The sequence below is a fragment of the Leguminivora glycinivorella genome, chromosome 19 (assembly GCF_023078275.1).
Source record: "Leguminivora glycinivorella isolate SPB_JAAS2020 chromosome 19, LegGlyc_1.1, whole genome shotgun sequence".
Classification (NCBI taxonomy): Eukaryota; Metazoa; Arthropoda; class Insecta; order Lepidoptera; family Tortricidae; genus Leguminivora; species Leguminivora glycinivorella.
In genome coordinates this window covers 14,900,628-14,924,380 of record NC_062989.1, presented here as the reverse complement: position 1 = coordinate 14,924,380, position 23,753 = coordinate 14,900,628, and the positions used below count along the sequence as shown (strand labels likewise).

The window sequence follows — 23,753 nt, the reverse complement described above, 5'->3', positions numbered from 1 at the left end:
TTATTGTCTGTACGTGTACATTCAACCAATTGGAACCCTAGGCCACTATAGAACTATGTCACAGTGACGTTATAAATCAGATTGTAAGAAATCTCGTACTGCTTGTCATTTTGACATGGTCGTAGAGTGGCCTAGGGTTCCAATTGGTTGACTGTACATTACGGTGTGTATACATATTTTTGCCACTTGTCTGTGTTCACAGCTGTGTTGTTGACTGTCTGTATATAGGTAGGTAGCTAGGTACCCAGATTTTTGCGAAGATATTGAATTATGTATGCGTAATAAGCACGTTACCAATTTAATTTGCATATTAGGTACTACATAGTTACTTCCTTACGTTGTTACTTATACCGGTTTGTTTTATAACTTATATAATGACTACTATACGTTTACGACTGTATGGACAAACAGCAAGAATAATGTTGCTGGTTGCATACATTGTTATATGAAATATGTGATATCTGCCATATTCGTTGCAAGCAGGTAATTATGCTACATTTTGATAATGTTTAAGCGGGAGTTTTTTATGTTGGATCATCCAACATAAAAAACCCTTCTAAATTCATTCATGATTCACTTTCATTTATTTTCAGTTGTATGTCGTTTTAGTGTACCAATTACAGTAATTTAAGTCTAAAATATGCCAAAAATCTGATGAGCAATATTTGGAAAGATCAAACAATAATTTTCAGAGAGATTTAGGTAAAAGTTAAAAGTCTTGCATTGCACATAAGACATAAAGGCACACTAATATGACATTATCCTTTCCTGTATTCGAATTCCCTTACGCCCTTTCAATTAAGTAGTCTTAGATAATGTACCTAAACCACAGAATATTTATGTAGTCCGAAACCTAGGTGGCCTAGCGGTAAGAGCGTGCGACTTTCAATCCGGAGGTCGCTGGTTCGAACCCCGGCTCGTACCAATGAGTTTTTCGGAACTTATGTGCGAAATATCATTTGATATTTGCCCAGTCGCTTTTCGGTGAAGGAAAACACCGTGCGGAAACCGGACTAATTCCAATAAAGCCTAGTTACCCTTTGGGTTGGAAGGTCAGATGGCAGTCGCTTTCATAAAACTAGCGCCTACGCCAAATTAAGGGATTAGTTGTCACAGCGGACTCCAGGCTCCCCTGAGCAGCGGCAAATGCCGGGATAACGCAAGGAGAATGAGTCCTAAACCTAGTTAATTAGCCTCACTAGAACAACTATCTACAAATATCATCAAAACGAGTATCCCCATAAGATATTCCAGTCACAAAGCATTATTATTGCTAGATATATATCCGTACGTGACTTTAACCAGAGGCGAAATAATTGGTAACATTGACCTTACGATAACCGATTTTCTTGGTAAAAGGTTACCATATGGTGTACTTCTTTTGTTAGATACTTAGATACTCTGCACCTGTGCACGTATTTGACATACGATTTCAGAATACCTATCTCTGGACGGAGGTATACACATAGGTAGATAGGTGTATTGACATATTTTGACATTTTTAACTATAATTAATAAATAAATATAGGATATTCTTACACGAGTCCCAAAGTAAGCTCAAGAAGGCTTGTGTTGCAGGTACTCAGCAACGATAATATAATATACAAATACTTTATACATAGAAAACATCCATGACTCAGGAACAAATAGGTATCTGTGCTCATCACACAAATAAATGCCCTTACCGGGATTCGAACCCGGGACCGCGGCGAAGCAGGCAAGGGTACGCGCTAGGCCAGACTGGTCGTTAAATTACTACCAATTACTACTAATATATTATTAATTAAAATACACCATGTAATAATCATGTAAATAAATTTTGACGTGTAATATGTAACAATATTATAAATAAATGAGTATGAGTACACCTATTTCTTTTGTGTGATGTTCTCAATAAAAAGGTACCACATTGTTGGTTGCAGAAATAAAGATTAATCATCATCATCATTATTGATAACCTATAATGAGTACCTACCTTTTAAATTGAATATGCCACATATACGAGGGTCATGCCAAAAGAAATTAGATACTCAAAATTTACATACTTTATTCTTTATTACAGCTATATATTTTTTCGAAGTATTCACCGTGAACACGTATACACGTTTTCATCCGTCTAAACCACTTAGAAAATACCGATGACCACTCTTCTTTAGACACCTCAGAAATTTCGTAATTATACGCAGCCAACGCATCTTCTTTGTTCTCAAATCGCCTTCCTTTTAATTTTTCTTTAATTTTAGGAAAAAGATAAAAATCACAGGGGGCTAGGTCAGGGGAATATGGGGGTGGGGCAGAATAGTCACGTTTTTTGAGCTGAAATAGTCAAGTGTTCTAGCGGAAGTGTGCGGGGCAGCGTTGTCGTGGTGCCAGAGCAGGTGCCGGGTTCCTGACTTCGGCCGCTTGTCACACCAAGCTGACAGTACTCTTGGGGCACAAACTGTCACATACCATTCTGAATTAACTGTCTTTTGATCTTCTAGCACTATTGTAGCAATATGTCCCGTCTTGCAGAAAAATGAGGCAACCATTTGTTTTTGTGTGCTTCGGGTTCGGCGACATTTTGTTGGCGTCGGCTCATCTTCAAAACACCATACTGTGGACTGTCGCTTTGTTTCGGGATCGTAGTTATATAGCCATGTTTCGTCACCTGTAAGTATATCATATACGTTTTTGTTCTCGCCTGCGTCGAATTTATCTATCATAAATTTGCACCAATCCACGCGACGGTCTTTCTGTAAATCGGTGAGCTTGTGCGGCACCCATCTTGAACAACGCTTATGAAGAGATAGTTTACTATGAATTATAGTTTGCAATGCTGCTGATCCAATGCCCAGTTCACGCTCGAGCTCTACATATGTAATTCGTCGGTTCGCACGAATATTTTTTTCCACAGTCTTTACATTTTCTTCAGTGACTGCGGTTGGCGGCCGTCCGGTCTTCGCCTCATCTTCAAAGCTCTCCCGTCCTCTTTTAAATTCAGCAAACCAATTGAAAACAGTTGCACGTGAACACGCAGACTCTCCAAAAGTCGAGACTAAAAGTTCAAAACACTCTTGAGGTGTTAAACCTTTTTTAAAGTCATAATATATCATAAATCATAACACGAAAATCACGTCGAGTAAGCTCCATTGTTGCGGAAAATTCCCGCCAAAATTATTTGGAAAAAAAATAGTTAAAAAAGGAATCCTAAGAATTTCCAAGTGTTCCATTTTTAGGGTTCCGTAGTCAACTAGGAACCCTTATAGTTTCGCCATGTCTGTCTGTCTGTCCGTCCGTCCGTCCGTCCGTCCGTCCGTCCGTCCGTCCGTCCGTCCGTCCGTCCGTCCGTCCGCGGATAATCTCAGTAACCGTAAGCACTAGAAAGCTGAAATTTGGTACCAATATGTATATCAATCACGCCAACAAAGTGCAAAAATAAAAATTGGAAAAAAATGTTTGATTAGGGTACCCCTCCTACATGCAAAGTGGGGGCTGATATTTTTTTTTCATTCCAACCCCAACGTTTGATATATTGTTGGATAGGTATTTAAAAATGAATAAGGGTTTACTAAGATCGTTTTTTGATAATATTAATATTTTCGGAAATAATCGCTCCTAAAGGAAAAAAAAGTGCGTCCCCCCCCTCTAACTTTTGAACCATATGTTTAAAAAATATGAAAAAAATCACAAAAGTAGAACTTTATAAATACTTTCTAGGAAAATTGTTTTGAACTTGATAGGTTCAGTAGTTTTTGAGAAAAATACGGAAAACTACGGAACCCTACACTGAGCGTGGCCCGACACGCTCTTGGCCGGTTTTAAATTTATAAGCAGATAACCTACCTTTACATTGGTGTATAACTGGCCAGTATCAATCAAATGACCATGGAGTATCTAACTTCTTTTGGCATGACCCTCGTATGTGGCTTGTCAAATCCTCATGTCAAACATTTTTTTGACCTGATAACTTTTTAGATATTAGCAACCTTGAGAATTTCCGGCTTTAACGATGCATTGTAGCTATTATATCTTATCTGCTTATCCTGACATAATGTTATATGTCTGTAACGTATTTCAGGTTATCTGTGTTTACAAAGTCCGAATTATATGGATCGAATATTAAATTAACGAAGCTTAATTATAGTAATTGTGTCCCATAGTTCAAGGTACGACGACTGTAGAAGCGCTGGTAGCCTAGCGGTAAGTACGTGCGACTTTCGTTCCGGAGGTCGCGGGTTCGAACCCCGGCTCGCACCAATGAATTTTTCGGAATTTATGTGCGAAATGTCATTTGATATTTGCCAGTCGCTTTTCGGTGAAGGAAAACATCGTGAGGAAACCGGACTAATTGCAATAAGGTCTAGTTTACCCTTCGGGTTGGAAGGTCAGATGGCAGTCGCTTTCGTAAAAACTAGTGCCTACGCCAAATCTTGGGACCGTCGCCCACGCAAGACACGGCGCATATTTAATGGAATAAGCAAAAGTAAATCAATACAATTAGACACATTCAAATAATTTCAATAATTCTATCATTCAATAATTTACGTTAATACAAATATTTGTACTAAATTGATAGCTGACATATGTTTTATTTTACTTTTCATCAAAGCATAAATTTGACAGCATGTCATCTATAAGTGACACAACCTAATAAGTATCGCAATGGTGAGGATGACTAAAATGTCTGGATAGCCAATACCTATCAGGCGACCTACATTAGTCACGGCTGGGCGGGGCTTGTCAGCTGTTGCACCACAAAGATACCCCAACATATCCCACCCAACTAAAACAATCGTTGTGAAATCGGAGTCATATCGTCATTACTTAGGTAGTTCCCCTAAGGCTCTAAATATATAATAGGTGTCAAGCGCCGGTCGTCAACATCTTGTTCGGTGGTTTTTAAGGGCATTTTCAGAATTTCGGACCCCAAATTAGCGTAAGTCGTTAACGAAAATTAACTCACTGTCAGTTTTGTGACGACAATTAAGAATGAAATATGTCTAAAAATTTACTTTTTTCACATTCTGAATGTATCTATCGCTTAAAGTTTATTTAACTAACACAAAATTACATATTTATTGAAATTTCATGGTTAAGTATCGTCACAAAACTGACAGTGGGTTAATTTTTGTTAACAACTTACGCTAATTGGGGGTCCAGAATTCTGAAAATGCCTACATTTACGGTAATATTTAATGTGTATAGAAACTAGGAAGTTTAAATGGTTTTCCAATAAGGCAATTGCAATGTGTGGTTGTACATGCCCAAGGCAAAAGATCGCATGGTCGTTCACCAATGAGATGGACTGGTCAAGCAATTCCAATAACCAAATTCTGAAAATGCCCACGTACCCGTTGCGTGACAGGCTTTAAATGCAAATAAGTTCGCAATACGCCTTAGTGTGCCGAAAACACGAATTTTGACTCGCGTCATGTAATGTAGGTTAGGATTATGTTTGTAAAGAGCAAAAAGGGATATGTAGTTACTATCTTATCCCTTATCATATTTTATCAAGTTGGCCTCACCTTGTATATATAGTTATAGACGTTATAGTTATTAACAGTATAGGGTATTTAGGTATAGCTTGTGCATTCTGTATGTAATATATAATAATAGTATATATTAGAGTCGACGATGTTAAGGTATTTTTTTGAAAGAAGAAAGAAATTTAATTTTCGGAAATACAGAATATTGATGTATTTACTGACAGTAGCTAATTCTTCTAAAATAAATGTATTAGGGCATTTTCAGAAATTTGGGCGCCCCCAATTAGCGTAAGTTGTTAACAAAAATTAACTCGCTGTCAGTTTTGTGACGACAATTAAGCACAAAATCTGTCTAAAAATTTACTTTTTTCACATTCTGAATGTAGATGACCTATCGCTTATAGTTTATGTAATTAACACAAAAACAAGATTTTTATTGAAATTTCATGCTTAATTATCGTCACAAAACTGACAGTGAGTTAACTTTTGTTAACAACTTACGCTAATTGGGGGGTCCGAAATTCTGAAAATGACCATTAAAGTCATATTGTTTATATCATACTTCATAGGACTCCGGCCGTCATACCTCATGAGCAAAATCCAAGAAAATGAAAATGTATCAAGGAATTCCGTAGACACATCGAGACGTGGGTAAAACTTTATTTTACATACGTATTGTTCATGTTGATACAATTAGGGTCTCCCCAAACCTGTCGACGCAGAATCGGTTATAGCTGACCAAAAATCGCTCAGTATAAAAAAGACTTCATCATCGTCGCTGAACGCACGTTTGCGCAATACGCATAGTTCAATGCGCACACGTTGAGAGACATATGTAACTCCGTATAGACAGATAAAGTCTAAGAAAACGTACAACCTCAGAACCATAAAGAAAAAGGCACGGAGGCCTAGATGGCGTTACACCATTGGCGGATGCTCGGCTAGATGACGTTAATATTATCATTTGACGTTTAAACACATATGAGGCTAAGAATAGAGGCCAAATTGTCAAAACTGAGGTTCAAAAGTTTTAAGCTTGTGTCGCGAGATGGCAGTCTATGCACTGTGATTACACTTTTTACTTTGACAGTAACTCTCTGTAATACTCGATCCTCTGGTATTAATAAACCATTAGACTTATATTGACCGGGATATAGACCGTGATTACCTTTTAAAATTTGGAAGAGGTACGTGGATGACGTGTTCTGCGTAATAAAGGGTAGCAAGGAGGAAGCTGATCTGTTGTTACGACACCTGAACAGCGTGCATCGATCCATGTCGTTCACATTGGAAATGGAAAAAGATAGGGGTATTGCATTTCTTGATGTGAGCTTGAAGGTTGGAGCCGAGGGCATGCTGGGACACTCTGTCTATAGGAAACCGACGCATACAGATCGTTATTTGCATGCGAGCTCACACCATCATCCCAGACAGTTAAACTCGGTCGTAACATCACTAACCAATCGAGCACACGCTTTGTGTGACTCCTCTCATCTTGTACAGGAGTTGAACCATGTTCAGAGAGTCCTGAGGAGAAATGGTTACCGAGTTAACGTTAATAAACGGGATGCAAAACCCAAGCACCTCACTCATCGCGTAGAGAGACAACCAGCGTTTATGCCGTACGTAAAGGGAGTGACAGATAAGATCTCTAAAATACTAAACAATTACTCTGTAAAAACTATCTTCACCCCACACAGGAAAATTGCACAGTTCTTGCGGTCACCTAAGGACAATTTTCCTCTGGAAAAACCTGGTGTGTACAAAGTTGAGTGCAGTTGTGGCAGTTCTTACATAGGGCAGACCAAGCGCACTATTGTCTGCAGAATTAAAGAACACATTGCTGCAGTCAAAAAGAACGATACTCGCAAGTCTGCTATTGCTCAACATCTCATTGAGTCGGGTGCAAATCATTGGATCGAGTTGCATAGTCCTAAGGTAATTTCGACGGAACGCCACTACATACCGAGATTGGTAAGAGAAGCCATTGAGATTCACAAATATAAAAATTTCAATCGTGAGGATGGCTTCAAACTATCTAATGTATGGAATCCAGTGATTTGTTTGTGTAAAAAACCGGTGAAGTCAGAATTGAACAAACGTAGTGACACTGTGAGTGTAGTGTGTTTGGACAGACCATCGAGTGTGAACGCGACCAGTGGTAACGCTGAAAGTGAACGCAGCCGACGCGCGCGAAGGAGGGTAGATCGCGCGCTGTCTATACAACTTTAACATCCACCCGCCTTCGTCAGTTTTCCGTGATCATGATGCATGCAACTGCGTCGAAATATCGGGAGCTCGACAAAAATCAAAAAGGTAATCACGGTCTATATCCCGGTCAATATAAGTCTAATGAAAATAACCGTGAATCATTCAAAACTCTTATTAATAAACCAGTAGCTAGATCAGCTTAATCGATGTGTAACTTTTCTCCACCTTGTTTTAAAACTTTACAAAATGTAAAACTTTACTATATAATTTGATTCAGATACCTTCTGTCACCCCGGATCCAAATTGCTGAAGTCCCAAGTCCCCACCTAGCCAGTGTGGGGGTTACGGCTCGCTCTTATAACGGGACCGACGGAGCTAGTCAGACCCCGAGATGTGGGTAAATTGTAACAGTAGCTTATAGCTTATACTAGCCATATGTTAGAATACCTAGTCAGTAGTCAGTCAGTCCGTGCATCATTACTTCATTATACTACACCTCCGGTCCAAGAAGTCCCAAGTCCCCACTTAGCCAGCTTGCACTTATAGCGGGACTGACGGAGCTAGTCTAGTCAGACCCCGAGATGTGGGTAATTGTAACAATAGCTTATAGCTATATACTAGCCATATGTTAGAATACCTAGTCAGTAGACAGTCAGTCATATATAGCGTGCATCATTACTTCATTATACTACACTTCCGGTACAAGAAGTCCCAAGTCCCCACAGCCAGCTTGCACTTATAGCGGGACTGACGGAGCTAGTCTAGTCAGACCCCGAGATGTGGGTAATTGTAACAATAGCTTATAGCTATATACTAGCCATATGTTAGAATACCTAGTCAGTAGACAGTCAGTCATATATAGTGTGCATCATTACTTCATTATACTACACTTCCGGTACGAGAAGTCCCAAGTCCCCACTTAGCCAGCTTGCACTTATAGCGGGACTGACGGAGCTAGTCTAGTCAGACCCCGAGATGTGGGTAATTGTCCATACAGTAGCTTAGAATTTAAACTAGCCATATGTTAGAATACCTAGGCAGTAGTAATATGTCGTGCATCATTACTTCATGACAATACACCTCGGATCTAAGTTGCTGAAGTCCCAAGTCCCCACCTAGCCAGTTTGGGACTATAACGGGACCGACGGAGCTAGTCAGACCCCGAGATGTGAGTAATTGTCCATACAGTAGCTTAGAACTTAAACTAGCCATATGTTAGAATAGGCAATAATATAATACCTAGGCAGTAATAGTCAGTCATATGACATGTATTTTGTTTACTTTTATTTAAATATCTAAGAATACAAACTATACATAGACCACACCCCTGTCAGTAAATGCATTAAGCGGTTATCTAATCCGCACACACCGTTGATAAAAGTTTCATCATAGTGATGATGAGCCAAAGTGGAATGTATTTAGACCAATCCAGATAGCACTAAACACTCTTGATACTTCGAATGAAGTGAATACAAATACCTAGGCTATTATTAGTACGTATAGAAGTTGCTTTTAGAGTGGAGTCATCGACTCTTAGGCATTTGTAGTTCTTATTTATAATTAGTACTCATTTCAATTTTTTGAGGTGTCATTTTCATGATGTAGAAGGGTAGTGCGAAATGTTTCCTTCATATTATCACGGAAACTCACGAGCGTGTCACGCTATTTCAATCAGTCTCAGTAAACGAATTACCCACTACCGTTGACCGAATTAGCACAACATATATACGATTTTTGTCCGAGAAAATACAATGGAAAACTATTATACACTAACCCCCTTATTCATAAACGTTCTCTAAAGTTATCAAGCCGATAAAGTTCGTTTGTCCTTTTTTATCACACCGATACCTCGGAAAGGGACAAACGAACTTTATCGGCTTGATAACTTTAGTGTACGTTTATGAATAAGGGGAAAGGTCTGATCAATTATGATCATTATGGGATACTTATGGGTTAAATTGTGGCGTAGGCGGGAGGCTGGCAACCTGTCACTGTAATGTCACAGTTTCGTTTTCTTTCAACCCCTTATTTGCCAAGAGTGGCACTGAAGCTTTAGTAGTTTCATGTGTTCTGCCTACCCCTTTATGGGATACAGGCGTGATTGTATGTATGATTGTATGTAATTATGATCATAATTTAGATGTCAATATTACAGTTTTCATGTCGGTCTCGTAGGACATTGTTATAGCAGCTAATTTACCTTTTGACCTTATGGCTTTTGCGATAAAGTTTAAAAAACGTCCAAAGTGTAGGTGTTTGTACTTAGGTGTTAATTATAGCATTTAAAGATGCTTTCATTTGTAGACTTAGTGGTACGAGTTAGGAACAGTGCGTGGGTGTAATAAGTCAAACATGGTTTACGCATCTGTAAACATTGCTTGCAATCCCACGGTATAGATTGTAGGTTTTTCCTAGTTCCTAGTCTATCTCCCTTATTCATAAACGTTCACTAAAGTTATCAAGTCGTTAAAGTTCGTTTGTCCCTTTCTATTACACTAATACGTCGGAAAGGGACAAATGAACTTTATCAGCTTGATAACTTCAATGAACGTTTATCTGTGGCCAAGAGTAAGCCCATTTATAATTTAAAAAAAAAGAATAAGGGGGTATGTGTTTACAGTGTACATACCTAAAACCTTTTTTAATTAGTAGAACCTACCTATAGAGGCTAATAAGTGCGGAAATCGGAGCCCATTACCATAACCATAAGGAACCTATTAGGTAATTTAATTACATACTACGGCACATCAAATCAAGATCAAAAAGTAAAGTTGCAAATAGATTTACAAAATTTCCATACCTGGTTCGGTTCTACCAATAGTTCAAGTATTTAGGTATTTTCTTGACTTTTGTATTTACCTTTTATTTGTCTCTGATATTTTTCTATCTCGTATAAGAAATATAACTTAGTGTATATTTATAGAACATCTTACTTAATTTCCTCGTAGATGGAATTTAGTCCTAGCCACGTCATTGAACAATTCACACGGTAAATCATTTAGTTTTCCCGTTGGCATGCGTACAAACCTGTTCTACGCTTATTGACAGTCTTATCTACGCGATGGCTGGATAACCCAATGATTTCCATAATATGCTGCCTACCTGTGACTTTCCGTCCTAAAGGGTCCGTATGAAATAAGGTCTTAATCATCTAAAATTCTGATAAAAAGGACCTTATTGCACAAAAAACAGCAGGATGGCACTTCTATTAAACCATCTCCAGTAAATCCTCTAGTTATTCAGGTTATTCTCATGTAGTGCAGACATTTGCCGGCGTATCTTACGCCGTGTCTTGCGTGGGCGACGGTCGCGCGACCGTCGCGCGATCGTCGCCGTCGCGTCCCATACTTCCATATCGATAAGGTTTGATTTCGTATGCGTCGCATCGCCGACGCGCGACCATCGCGCGACCGTCGCCCACGCAAGCCACGGCGTTAGACTAAACATCAAAAAACGGGCTGTTGTAAATAAACCATTAAGTAATAAACGCATGTTTATATTACCCCAAAATTAAAAACCGGACAAATTTGCAAGACCTCATAGTTTTATTCATTTTGGAACCCTACAAGTAAACAACCGACGTCATAAACAAATTTTGGGTCCTTTGTACAAGCAAATTATTTTGTAAGGTAACTAAGATAGTAAGCGGACCGAAAATCCTTTAAAACATCATAAACGTAAATAATGGATGATGTAAGCAAGATACTTTGTCAAACCTTACGACATTTTCCTTCTGAATAAGGAACATGTCAAAAACTAACTAGCCTCATAGGTACCGTCAGTACCTACCGACTGTGCCAAGTCCCGCATAAAATAAAACTAACTAGCCTCATAGGTACCGTCAGTACCTACCGACTGTGCCAAGTCCCGCATAAAATAAAACTAACTAGCCTCATAGGTACCGTCAGTACCTACCGACTGTGCCAAGTCCCGCATAAAATAAAACTAACTAGCCTCATAGGTACCGTCAGTACCTACCGACTGTGCCGAGTCCCGCATCATGCGTGGATCCAGGGGGGGTCATGGGGGTCATGACCCCCCCTGGAGCCTAAGTTGGCCATACAAATAGACCACGTGACCCCCCCCCCCCTCTAGGGCCCCGGGCCTTTACCACGTGACCCCCCCCTGGGTACGAAGCTGGATCCGCGCTTGTCCCGCATAAAATAAAACACTATATTGTTTACAACCTATGTTTTCATTATTATCACAAATCACCACGCCCGTACTCGTACAGTAACGGTACGTTTACTTTCTCAGTGGTTTATATTTTAAAGTAGTAACTCTTTATCGAGATTCATATATTTTTTCCCCTCACTAGCTCGGAAACACCTTTAATACCAGCGGGTAAAAACGCATTTTAACCACTAGTGGATAAAGTAATTTGACCTTGAATAGAGGCAAAATTTCTGCTTTAAAATTGATAAAAGTGAGTTAATCTAGTGATGAAGAGGTTTTACCACCTGTGGAACTACTGGAAGCAGTGATAAACGCGTTTTTTGCGTTGTACTTTCCCCGCTATAGTGAGGGGAAAAGTTTTGTGTTACACGAGTGCAAATGTATTTTTCCCCTCACTAGCTCGGAAACACGTGTTTTGTCCTTTAATACCAGCGGGTAAAAACGCATTTTATCCACTAGTGGGTAAAGTAATTTGACCTTGAATAAAGTCAAATTAACTGTTTTAAAATTGATAAAAGTAGGTGAATCTAGTAATAAAGATGATTTACCACCTGTGGAACTACTGGAAGCAGTGATAAACGCATTTTTTGCGTTGTAGTTTCCTCGCTATAGTGAGGGGAAAAGTTTTGTGTTACACTCGGGTGCAAATGTATTTTACTTCTCGTGTGTTAAAAAACTCGCAAGTTCAGGATTCTATTCTCGAACCACTCGCTTCGCTCGTGGTTCAACTATAGAATCCTTTCACTTGCTCGTTTTTCAATTCCACACTCGGCGTTAAAATACAACTTTGCCCCCTTGTATAACAAATAACTATTACTTCTCGTGTATTGAAAAACTCGGCGTTAAAATACAACTTTGCACTCTTGTATAACAAATAACTACAAATACAAATACAAATAATTTATTAATAAAAACATAATTGTACAGTGATTGTTCTTAAAGGCTAAGAATTGTTATACATATAAGAGATGTTTTATACAAATGCCTGAGCTAGGATAGTTCCTGTGTTTCAGGCAGAGGAAGGACTAAATTAGTGATTTATTTTTAATTATTCACTAAAATAAAACTTATAAGGAAATAAACACAAGACTTATTTTCGTAGGTTCCGAACTATTACATTACATATATATTCATTGTATATTCAATAGGTAATTATTTTACGACCATACTACGCTCTTTCAAAACTATTACGCTCTTTCAAAACTTTAGACTACATCAGAATCTAAATTACGAGTAGGTATATCATGCGATCCGATAGCGTAAGCGCAGCCCTATCGGCTACTGTATAAAACTGTTAGATGCGCTGGATTGTGTGAGTTAGCTCTTGGTTTAGTAAGTTAAAGATAAGCCACATAGATGGCGTTGTAATAAAATTCTTGGCTAAGGGTGGTTTGAGAATACCTTAGTAGAAACATTTCATCTATTTCGTTTTTTTTAGCGATAAATTTCAATTAGATGATTATAATAATTGTCAATTTCCTTTTAAAACCAGTGTCAATCAAATGTGTATGTATGTATCTCTTTAAAAGGAAGGTAAATCCACGTAGAATATTAAGTAACATTTACATTGGGAAAGCCCTTCTGAATCATGATTGTATATGTATGACGAAATGCATGTATGGTCTGTTATAATACAAACTATTTAAAAAAAACTGATGAAGGAAATTCCTATACATCCAGACTCTATATTATGAGTTTTTAACGATTTAGAATACGTAGGTATACGTTACTCGATTTTTTTATATTCATATTACAGAAAATGTATGTAATTTTTGGTTTCAGTAAGAAACCGTTTGAGGGCGCTGTTCACATTCTCCATACATGGCAGTTTCCGTGACGTTTACACTATCAAATAATTCTTAAATATCAGGAAATCATGGTTTAAGGCCCTATTTTCCATTTTATTGAGAAACAAATATTCATAAAGCATTAGTAAACTTGTAGCCAAATTAATTAGATCTATAGTTTCCTTACAAATATCGAGGTACCATAAGACTCTGTTGTTTATATAACAATCTAACCCCCTTATTCATAAACGTACTCTAAAATTATCAAGCCGATAAAGTTCGTTTGTCCCTTTCCGACGTACTGGTGTAATAGAAAAGGACAAACGAACTTTATCGGCTTGATAACTGTACGTTTATGAATAAGGGAGTAAATATTTAACTAAGGAAGGAAATTCCTAAAATACCCAGAACTGCCTTGGACTGACTTTGGAAATAACTAATAAAAGACATGTCAAAGAGCAAAGGTGCAATTTGTCAGTCATTAAACTGTTAACCGAGCAATTTGAGGTCGTTTCACTCGAGATAGAACCAACAATAAAAATAACTTTACAAGAAAATAGGCCTTATGGACCTTTAGAGAAGGAATGAAATTGGTGGCATCAAGATACTAATTGGTACCTTTGAGGACAAGGATAATAATACTTCATTATGAGGAAGAACAATGTACTAATCTTGATATTGTAAGAATATCTACCTCTAGGTATTATCTAGTAGGAAAATTTGCAAAACTGTTTTCATAATTGGTGTGACCTTTAAAATAAGTACTTACATACATACATACAATCACGCCTGTATTCCATTGAGGAGTAGGCAGAGCACATGAAACTACTCAAGTTTCAGTGCCACTTTTGGCAAATAAGGGGTTGACAGAAAACGAAACTGTGACATTGCAGTGACAGGTTGCCAGCCTCTCGCCTACGCCACAATTTAACCCATATCCCACAGTCGCTTTCTACGACACCCACGGGAAGAAAGGGGGTGGTGAAATTCTTAACCCGTCACCACACGGGCACTTATTTCTGAATAAGTACTTATTTCTGGAATGTTAACATTAAAGTGGCCGCTTACAAATGTAAGAAGTGCCTGGCATCCCAATGGGTCGACGTCATCCGGAAAATTGCGGGTCACAATTGGATGAGACTAGCCCAGGATCAGAAGAAGTGGTACTAGAAGAGAGGCCTATCCTCAGCAGTGGGCGATAAAGGGCTGATATGATATGATGAACATTAAAATGACTGAGTGTGCAATGGCTATGTGCTAAAAAATGTGTATACAGAATGCACGCATTTGGACTATGTCTATGCGTTCAAAACTAGTGTTTTGAATGCATAGACACTATAGTGTGTGAAGCACGTCTTTATTGATAGCACAAACTGTAGCCATACCTACTCGCTCAAAATAAGTAACATTCTCTTAATGAGCTTGGCAGCCTTCTAATAAATTAATGCAATAAATGAATAAATACATTTCCGTTTAATACACATGGTTGACGACGAGCACTAACATTACCTTCGGCCTTCAATTTACTCGTGATCGTCAACGAGTACAAAATAAATATCATCAGAACTGACCCTGTACAATATTCAACATACATGATCCTTATTGAATCGAGATAAAATCTAATATTGGTTGTTTACAAACAAAACATTGTGAATGCGCGCTCTGGCATAACGCGGGCCACGCTCTAAGTTTCTTAGCAACCATCAGTTAGCCATCGCAAGCACGCAGCAAAACACCTGTTTTACTCCCTAGCGACCAAAACTTAATTACTATACTAATTGACAGTTGTGTAATTGATTTTTAATGTGTTTGTAGAGATAGTGCTATGTTGTATAGATGTGGGTTAAGTGCAAAAATGGTGATGACAGTAGGGAAGCGTTGTGTGAAGAGAATACGTCTAGTAAAGTGCTTAGGATTATTAGACAGGTGAAAGAGTGGTTCGGTATGTTTATATGTCTGATCATATTTTTATTTCGTGGTACTTCATTCTGTAAACTGTGACAAACACTGCATGGCATTTGAGCGGCAATGTCATTATTATATATGAATAATAATATGCATCATGTGTGAGGATTTATGACATTCTCTCACTTCGGTACGCAAAGTAGGTACCTACATTTCATCGACCACATGGCACTTTTCAAGAAGTGACTCGCCTTAATATCTATCGCCAGAACATCACTATGATATACGTCACGTGCCTGGAAAAGGGTTAAAGTCGCAAACTTTGTAAATCTTCCTAGGACATTAGGTTGCTAAGGAAGAAATCGGTAAAATCCTTGAAATGGAGCTACGAGGTATATGTAGGACTAGCCGACAATATTGACGTTTTCCTACAGATATACTTAATATACTTATACAGTAAATACATAATAATACGAAGATATCGCATATTTCAAACGATTTATGCAAACATATATATCTCTAGGGACAGTTATATTATCATCGTCATTATCACATCATCAAAGTTAAAATAAATATGCATTAATTCAGCCCGCGTTTTATGTAAATCTACACAGTCTACACACTGCCGAATGACCTTACTGTCATCTCTCTAAACACAATGGTTTGTTGTCAAACATTCACTGAGCTAAGTAAATAGTTTGTATCTTGAATAAATACTGCTTTAGGCGGCTCAAATGTGTAAAGAAAAACCAGTTTTTATATTTGTATAAGGTATTTAATGTAATATTTGTATATTTACCGAAAGTCAGCTAAAATGATTGCACCACGAAGATAACAGATTTAAAAATAATATATTTGGATGAAAAATAATGAGAGAATTAGATTTAGAATAGCCATAAAGGTAGCAGACGGTCTTATCTCTGTAAGCAGAAGAAGCTCTCTTCTAGACAACCTTAAGTTAGCAGGATAAGCTCGCATTAGGGGATAAGCTCGCATTGTAGAGATTATAAGGGTAACTGTGCCTATTACTAGTTCACGCATAGAGGTAACTGCGTCTAATACCTATACCCACTCTAGACGCAACCGTAGTAATAAAGAATTCGATTCCCTTTTGCTTTGAACATAATTATTATAGTTTTTTTTCTTTAGCCTATTGGAGTGTCCTACTGCTGGGCAAAGGCCTCTCCCCTGGCTCTCCATACGTTTCGATTTTTCGTTACATCCGGTCATTAATTATAGTACTACCACAAAAACTACAGATGTGCAACTTACGGAAAGTTTGAAAAAACGCTGGATACGTACTAGGACGACACTTAAATAAAAATAATTATAAATTAAGAAAACTGTCAGTTAGGCTACGAAACATTTCGATCCCCATGCAAAATTATGTAAAAAATGTAGTTTTGGGTTCTTTCCGACGGCTTATCAGTACTAGTACATACAACACTGTTCAATAAAACATCTATTTCACCAAAATAAATAAACGGAGCATAGAATATAACTCAATTATCCATTTTTATATTAAAGGAAAAAATGGAAAAATTTACGCTTCCGGCGGGACTTGAACCCGCACCATTTTTGCAATCCGTGCAATGCTCTTACCAATTGAGCTACGGAAGCCACGCCGGACTTCGCAAATCTTTCCATGCCTTTCCTTTTGTACACATGGAAAGATTTGCGAAGTCCGGCGTGGCTTCCGTAGCTCAATTGGTAAGAGCATTGCACGGATTGCAAAAATGGTGCGGGTTCAAGTCCCGCCGGAAGCGTAAATTTTTCCATTTTTTCCTTTAATATAAAAATGTTTAGAATCGTTAGCAGACGTTTCTGCTTAATAAAAATCAATTATCCATCTTCATCCACGAGCATCTCGAAACAATTTGTTGACAGTTGTCATTGCCTCATTGTAACCATTGTCCTGTCATCGCATGTGCAGTGTCAAGAGTCAAGGTTACGGGCCGAACATTCGAGGCCTACAATTACAACAAGGATAAAATGCCAAAAAAATTCAACTTTGGCCCAGTCATTATTTTACCGAGTATAATATTGAAAATGTACATATCGTAACCATTCATCTTCATCGAGGAACATATCGAAACAATTTGTTGATAGTTATCATTGCCTCATTGTATGTAGTCATTGTCCTATCCTATCATCGCATGTGCAGTGTCAAGAGTCAAGGTTGCGGGTCATACAAGTCAAGGGCTAAAATATTGACAAAGCGCCAAAAATGTATGTATTTTTGGCCATGCCTGTATCGATATTTTAGGCTGACTGTACAGTGAAAATGTTGCTATATTAACGAGTATGGAGAAGAGATGTTTGTATGTGCATATGAAAAAAAAACTAACTTTACTTCCTGAGATTATATTTAAGAACTTTTCAATCGGCAGTCATTACAAAATAACCACTGATATGTTTTTAGTATTACACTACACCTTTTGATATTGTTCTCAAATACCTACTCATTTTTTGTGGTTTTATTAGGAAATACCTTACCAATGTTTAGCCTCTCTCATTTACATAAGAGCGGGTATCCCACGATGACTGGCCACTAGTTAAACCAGTTCAAATGCCGAGACAGCTACTTATGAACGGGCAAAACCCACGAGACATCTATGCCGTCTATGGCTATAGAGGCTACCGCAGAACACTTTATTAAAGCCGGGGTTACATTAGAGCCACGCCGCGTGTTGCAACGCAATCTTCTACATACATTTTGTATGAACGTGGTTACATTAGCTCAGTCCTCCGTGTCGCCGAGCGGCCGTATAACCGAATACAATCCCACGCGTTGCGACACGCGGCGTGGCTCTAATGTAACCCCGGCTTAAGAAAATTAAGAGTGCCAGACAAAAACGCTCACAATTTGCGAACTTTACGGCTCAGCCACGACATTGGTCTAAGCGCGACGCTCCAATGTATGGCCGCCGCTCACCGCTGTCGCGCTTAGACCAATGTCGTGGCCGGGCCGTTACGGCTCAGCCACGACATTGGTCTAAGCGCGGCAGCGGTGAGCGGCGGCCATACATTGGAACGAGACACAGCGATGGGACTTTTCATTCGCACGTATGGCTGCCGCTCACCGCTGTCGCGCTTAGACCAATGTCGTGGCTGAGCCGTTAGTGTAAGGCCAGAGTGGACGCTTATATCGGATGTGCAGCGGGGCGGGCGTGCGGCGTGAATGTCAAACAATTGAAGCTCATGCAAGTGTCCTGAGTCGCCCCGCTGCACGCTCGACTCTAAGCGTCCACTCTGGCCTTACACTTTAACGGCCCGGCCACGACATTGGTCTAAGCGCGGCAGCGGTGAGCGGCAGCCATACGTGCGAATGAAAAGTCCCATCGCTGTGTCTCGCTCCAATGTATGGCCGCCGCTCTCCGCTGTCGCGCTTAGACCAATGTCGTGGCTGAGCCGTAAGTCATCGGTGTTAGCGGTAAGCCCTCAAACTACGATTAGGCCACTTAAAAAATATATACATATATTTTAGATCAGGAATGTACATTGAATGCATGCCTGCATTGCTTGCAACACTGGTTTCATCTTTCACGTTAGTATTAGAATTAGAAACTCTGATTTTGTCAATGAGGTCACAATCTTGTATTACTTCGGGCAGGCATGCATGGTCGCGCGATAAATGATAAAACATCAGGCCGTCCCTATCGCCCTTACAAATAGTGCTACAGCCTACAGGGACGGCCTGATGTTTTATCATTTATCGCGCGACCATGCTTGCATACTTGCAGCCGGCGTATCATGCTTCCAATTTTATCACTTATCCACGTGGATAAAGCATCCGTCACGCTTTGGCAAGTATGTCAGTGTGAGAGTGACAGTTGTCTTATCCGCGTGGATAAGTGATAAAATTGGAAGCATGATAGACCGGCTGGGCTAATATGGACGGCTATTTATCATTTGTCACCTGATATCTGTCACGTTGTCTGTCACGTTCTAACAAGTAAGTAAGTGAGAAAGGGACGCATGATATGACAAGTGACACAAACACGACCATCATACGACCGCTGGTTTGGCACCCCTGTTGTATTTTATTCAGTTGTATACTTCCAAATGTCGTGCACATTATTTGTGTAGGTATTTAGGTAGGCTTTGAAATCTATCTGTTATATGACAAAATTAGAGTTCTTAATCCAACAATATTTGAAGGAGTAGGTAGACATTTTTTTTATTTGACTAGTGTTTCCTCTAGCAGTTAAACTTAGGATTAGTTAAATGTCTACTACACAAATATTATTGGAAAATATAACCTGCTGTAAATAAGACTAACTAACAATGTGCATCATTATTTAACTAACAATATTATAATGCATGTAACTAACAAAAACTTTATGTGTTTTCCTCCTCTTTCCCCCCTATCCTCGTGTTTGTGTGTTCGTGACCCTTAAAATCTCGTTAAATATACGGATTAACTTTGCAAAAAAAAATATAAACTGAACACATTAAACAATGTGTGCAATTCAATATTACCGCCAAAAATCCGCTGTGTAAATTTTATCCGTGTTTGAAATTTGAAAATGGAACTGTCTAATTCATCCGTCAATTGTCATTCTAAATTCAAATCGCAACTAAACATGGCCCCCGCTGAATTATCTCATTCCAAATTGAAATCTCGACTAAACATGGCCGCCATGGAAACTTCTCATTCGAATTTCAAATCTTCCCGTTTGATTCACCCGCGATCGCGGCGCTTGCGGATAATTGACAATTACCTGTCACTCGCTCGACGCGTGCTCTATTTCCATTGTCGATGGCTATTTTTATACTACGGCGCGTTTACCTTCGTCCTGCCTTTTGTAATTCTTATTTTCTGAGGTTTTTGTAAAATGTAATAAAATATTCTCTACGTGTCTTGTCACGGTTATTTCTTGTATTATTTGTGAAAATATCAAACTATATCTTATTTAAATACATATTTTTCTATTAAAAAATGAAACTAATTTCACGGAACGCTTTACGTTTGCACTTAAATGAATCCTACACAATATAATCTTTAATGACAATGACTCTTACGATATTCTAATACTTAAAATCACTTGCATTTTATTCAACCACTTGCTAAAAAATCAAAAACGTAACTACAACTTGTCAAAACTAAATCTAAAAATATATATATTTTCTGAAAATTTTACTTAAAAAAAAACTATTATACTGTCTACTTATACGCCGCGCCGTAAAACAAAATCCGCGTCAAAAATCCTCAACTAACCCCCCACCCGCCTAACCTTTCCTACCAACTGTAGTCGTCTCAACCCATAGCAAGACCATCTTCACTTACTCAGACGGAACCTACGAGGAAGAATACTCCTGCTGGCCGCCCGCCATCTGCATGATCCTGATCTCGGTGGTGGAAATCGTCATGTTCTGCTATGACGCTGCCCATGGAAGTACCACAGCTGTGGGGCCGTTGGCGAAGATATTTATATACAACCCACACAAGAGGCATGAAGCGTGGCGGTTCATTACGTATATGTTTGTCCATGTCGGGTGAGTATCTTTCTTTCTAAACTAAAGACAAAGCTTATTACTCAAGATACTAATATCGCTGGTGGAGTCATGTTTGGTTATGACGCTGGACGCTGCCCATGGAAGTACCACAGCTGTGGGGCCGTTGGCGAAGATATTTATATACAACCCACACAAGAGGCATGAAGCGTGGCGGTTCATTACGTATATGTTTGTCCATGTCGGGTGAGTATCTTTCTTTCTAAACTAAAGACAAAGCTTATTACTCAAGATACTAATATCGCTGGTGGAGTCATGTTTGGTTATGACGCTGGACGCTGCCCATGGAAGTACCACAGCTGTGGGGCCGTTGGCGAAGATATTTATATACAACCCACACAAGAGGCATGAAGCGTGGCGGTTCATTACGTATATGTTTGTCCATGTCGGGTGAGTATCTTTCTTTCTAAACTAAAGACAAAGCTTATTACTCAAGATACTAATATCGCTGGTGGAGTCATGTTTGGTTATGACGCTGGACGCTGCCCATGGAAGTACCACAGCTGTGGGGCCGTTGGCGAAGATATTTATATACAACCCACACAAGAGGCATGAAGCGTGGCGGTTCATTACGTATATGTTTGTCCATGTCGGGTGAGTATCTTTCTTTCTAAACTAAAGACAAAGCTTATTACTCAAGATACTAATATCGCTGGTGGAGTCATGTTTGGTTATGACGCTGGACGCTGCCCATGGAAGTACCACAGCTGTGGGGCCGTTGGCGAAGATATTTATATACAACCCACACAAGAGGCATGAAGCGTGGCGGTTCATTACGTATATGTTTGTCCATGTCGGGTGAGTATCTTTCTTTCTACACTAAAGGCAAAGCATACTCATTAATGTTATGTTACAATGGCAGCGTGCCATGGGAGTGCCACAGCACTATGTGTTGTGGAACTTTTGAAATCGTGTTGAAGATATCGCTTTAAAGTGGAAATCGTCCATATGGAGTTGATATGTTTTGGTTTTTAGGGTTCCGTACCAAGGAGGTACAAAAGGAACCCTTATGGTGCGACTGTCCATCTGTCTGTCTGTCTGTTTAATAGAGAGTAAACTCTGTTTATATTATTTGTGCCGTTTGTATATCCGAGGTCTTTATAGAGAGAGTACGTCGTAGACGTCGCATCGGACCGATAGATGGCGCCATCGTTCGTTGTAAGTCGCTCCGGCGTCTCACCGCCGCGATGTTGGTAGTCCCGTTTTTCCCCACCTGCAACACAAGGCCCCCCGCGCCCCGACTCGCCACCAGCCACCCACATTGTTTCGTCGAACGCCGAAGTGACCGGTTGTCGCGTATTCCGTTCGAACATTTTTACAGCATGGTGTCTCGAAATTAATCTTTTAGTTTCTATTTCCTTGTTATTTCTGGTCAAACCAGAGTTATTCGTGTTTTTATTTAAAAAGTGGCTTATAACGTTTCGGAATTATGAAATTTTTCAATTTCATCCGTCAATTCTTTCTTCCCTTTTAATTTGCGCTCGTTCGTCTTGAATAATGAGATATATTATGCCTCGCTAGCGATCATTATTCGTCTTTCGGGGTTCTCACTATAGAAATGAACGAGCGGTGCTTTATGATTCTACCCACTTTTTGTAAGAAAGTTCCATGCTGCAAAAATCGTTACCGTTAATCAGTTTTCTTTTTAAACTATTCGCATTTCCGAGACTAAAGTAGGAAGTGTTATCCGCGTATTAAAAGTTTCGCGCGAGAATATAAGCGGTAACGTAGGTAAGTTGCTCCGCCGGGGACCACGTGCTCCGGGGACCACGTGCTTCGCGACCGCGGGCTGCGCGACCTGCGGGCTGCGGCGGCGGCGGCGGCGGGCGCGGTGGAGGAATACCGCGCTTCAAGGAGGTTTGAATTTCTCCGACGAATGGGTGAGCAGATTCATATTATTTTAGAAAGAATATGTTCGGTTTCCGATTCGGTGCGGAGGCCCCAAGCCACGTGTCGGCGCCGAAACTTACTGTAGCGCTGCGATAGCGCCGCTGACCGCGGCAGTGTTGTCCGCCGCGTCGGCGCCGCCGAGGTTGCGTAGAAGTTGCCTCCTCGTTAACGATGGCCATCTCTGCGGTGCCGCCGAACAACGTTGTGGCCGCCGCATAGGCGTCGCGTGCGACGCCGTAAGTATGTCTGCTGCTGCCCCGACGCGAGCGCCGTGCCGTTAGTGATCAGTCGTCAATACGCAGGCTACCAGCGCGGCCACCTTCTGCCCCCGCCACAACGCCGCGAGCCTGCTGAAGCTGTCCACCAGTATCGCTGGCCGCCACGCTTATGCTGGCGCCTCGATGGTGATGCAGAGCGTTCGTCTGCCGTGACAACGCCGCGATCCTGCTGAAGCTGTCCACCAGTATCGCTGGCCGCCACGCTTATGCTGGCGCCTCGATGGTGATGCAGAGCGTTCGTCTGCCGTGACAACGCCGCGATCCTGCTGAAGCTGTCCACCAGTATCGCTGGCCGCCACGCTTATGCTGGCGCCTCGATGGTGATGCAGAGCGTTCGTCTGCCTTGACAACGCCGCGATCCTGCTGAAGCTGTCCACCAATATCGCTGGCCGCCACGCTTATGCTGGCGCCTCGATGGTGATGCAGAGCGTTCGTCTGCCGTGACAACGCCGCGATCCTGCTGAAGCTGTCCACCAGTATCGCTGGCCGCCACGCTTATGCTGGCGCCTCGATGGTGATGC

At 40.1% G+C, this 23,753-nt stretch overlaps 1 protein-coding gene across 6 annotated transcripts in view; it reads left to right on the top strand.

Annotated features, from left to right (window-relative positions):
* LOC125236424 (rhomboid-related protein 2-like) overlaps positions 1-23,753 on the top strand; it is a 58,375-nt gene that overhangs the window by 22,538 nt on the left and 12,084 nt on the right. For 4 of the 6 annotated variants that reach the window (XM_048143226.1, XM_048143224.1, XM_048143223.1 and 1 more), the window contains one exon: positions 20,842-21,046. In XM_048143226.1, coding sequence (XP_047999183.1) covers positions 20,842-21,046 — 205 coding nt within the window. Of the gene's footprint in view, positions 1-20,802; positions 21,047-23,753 lie in introns of all 6 variants that reach the window. The other 2 variants (XM_048143225.1, XM_048143222.1) reach the window with 1 other exon arrangement.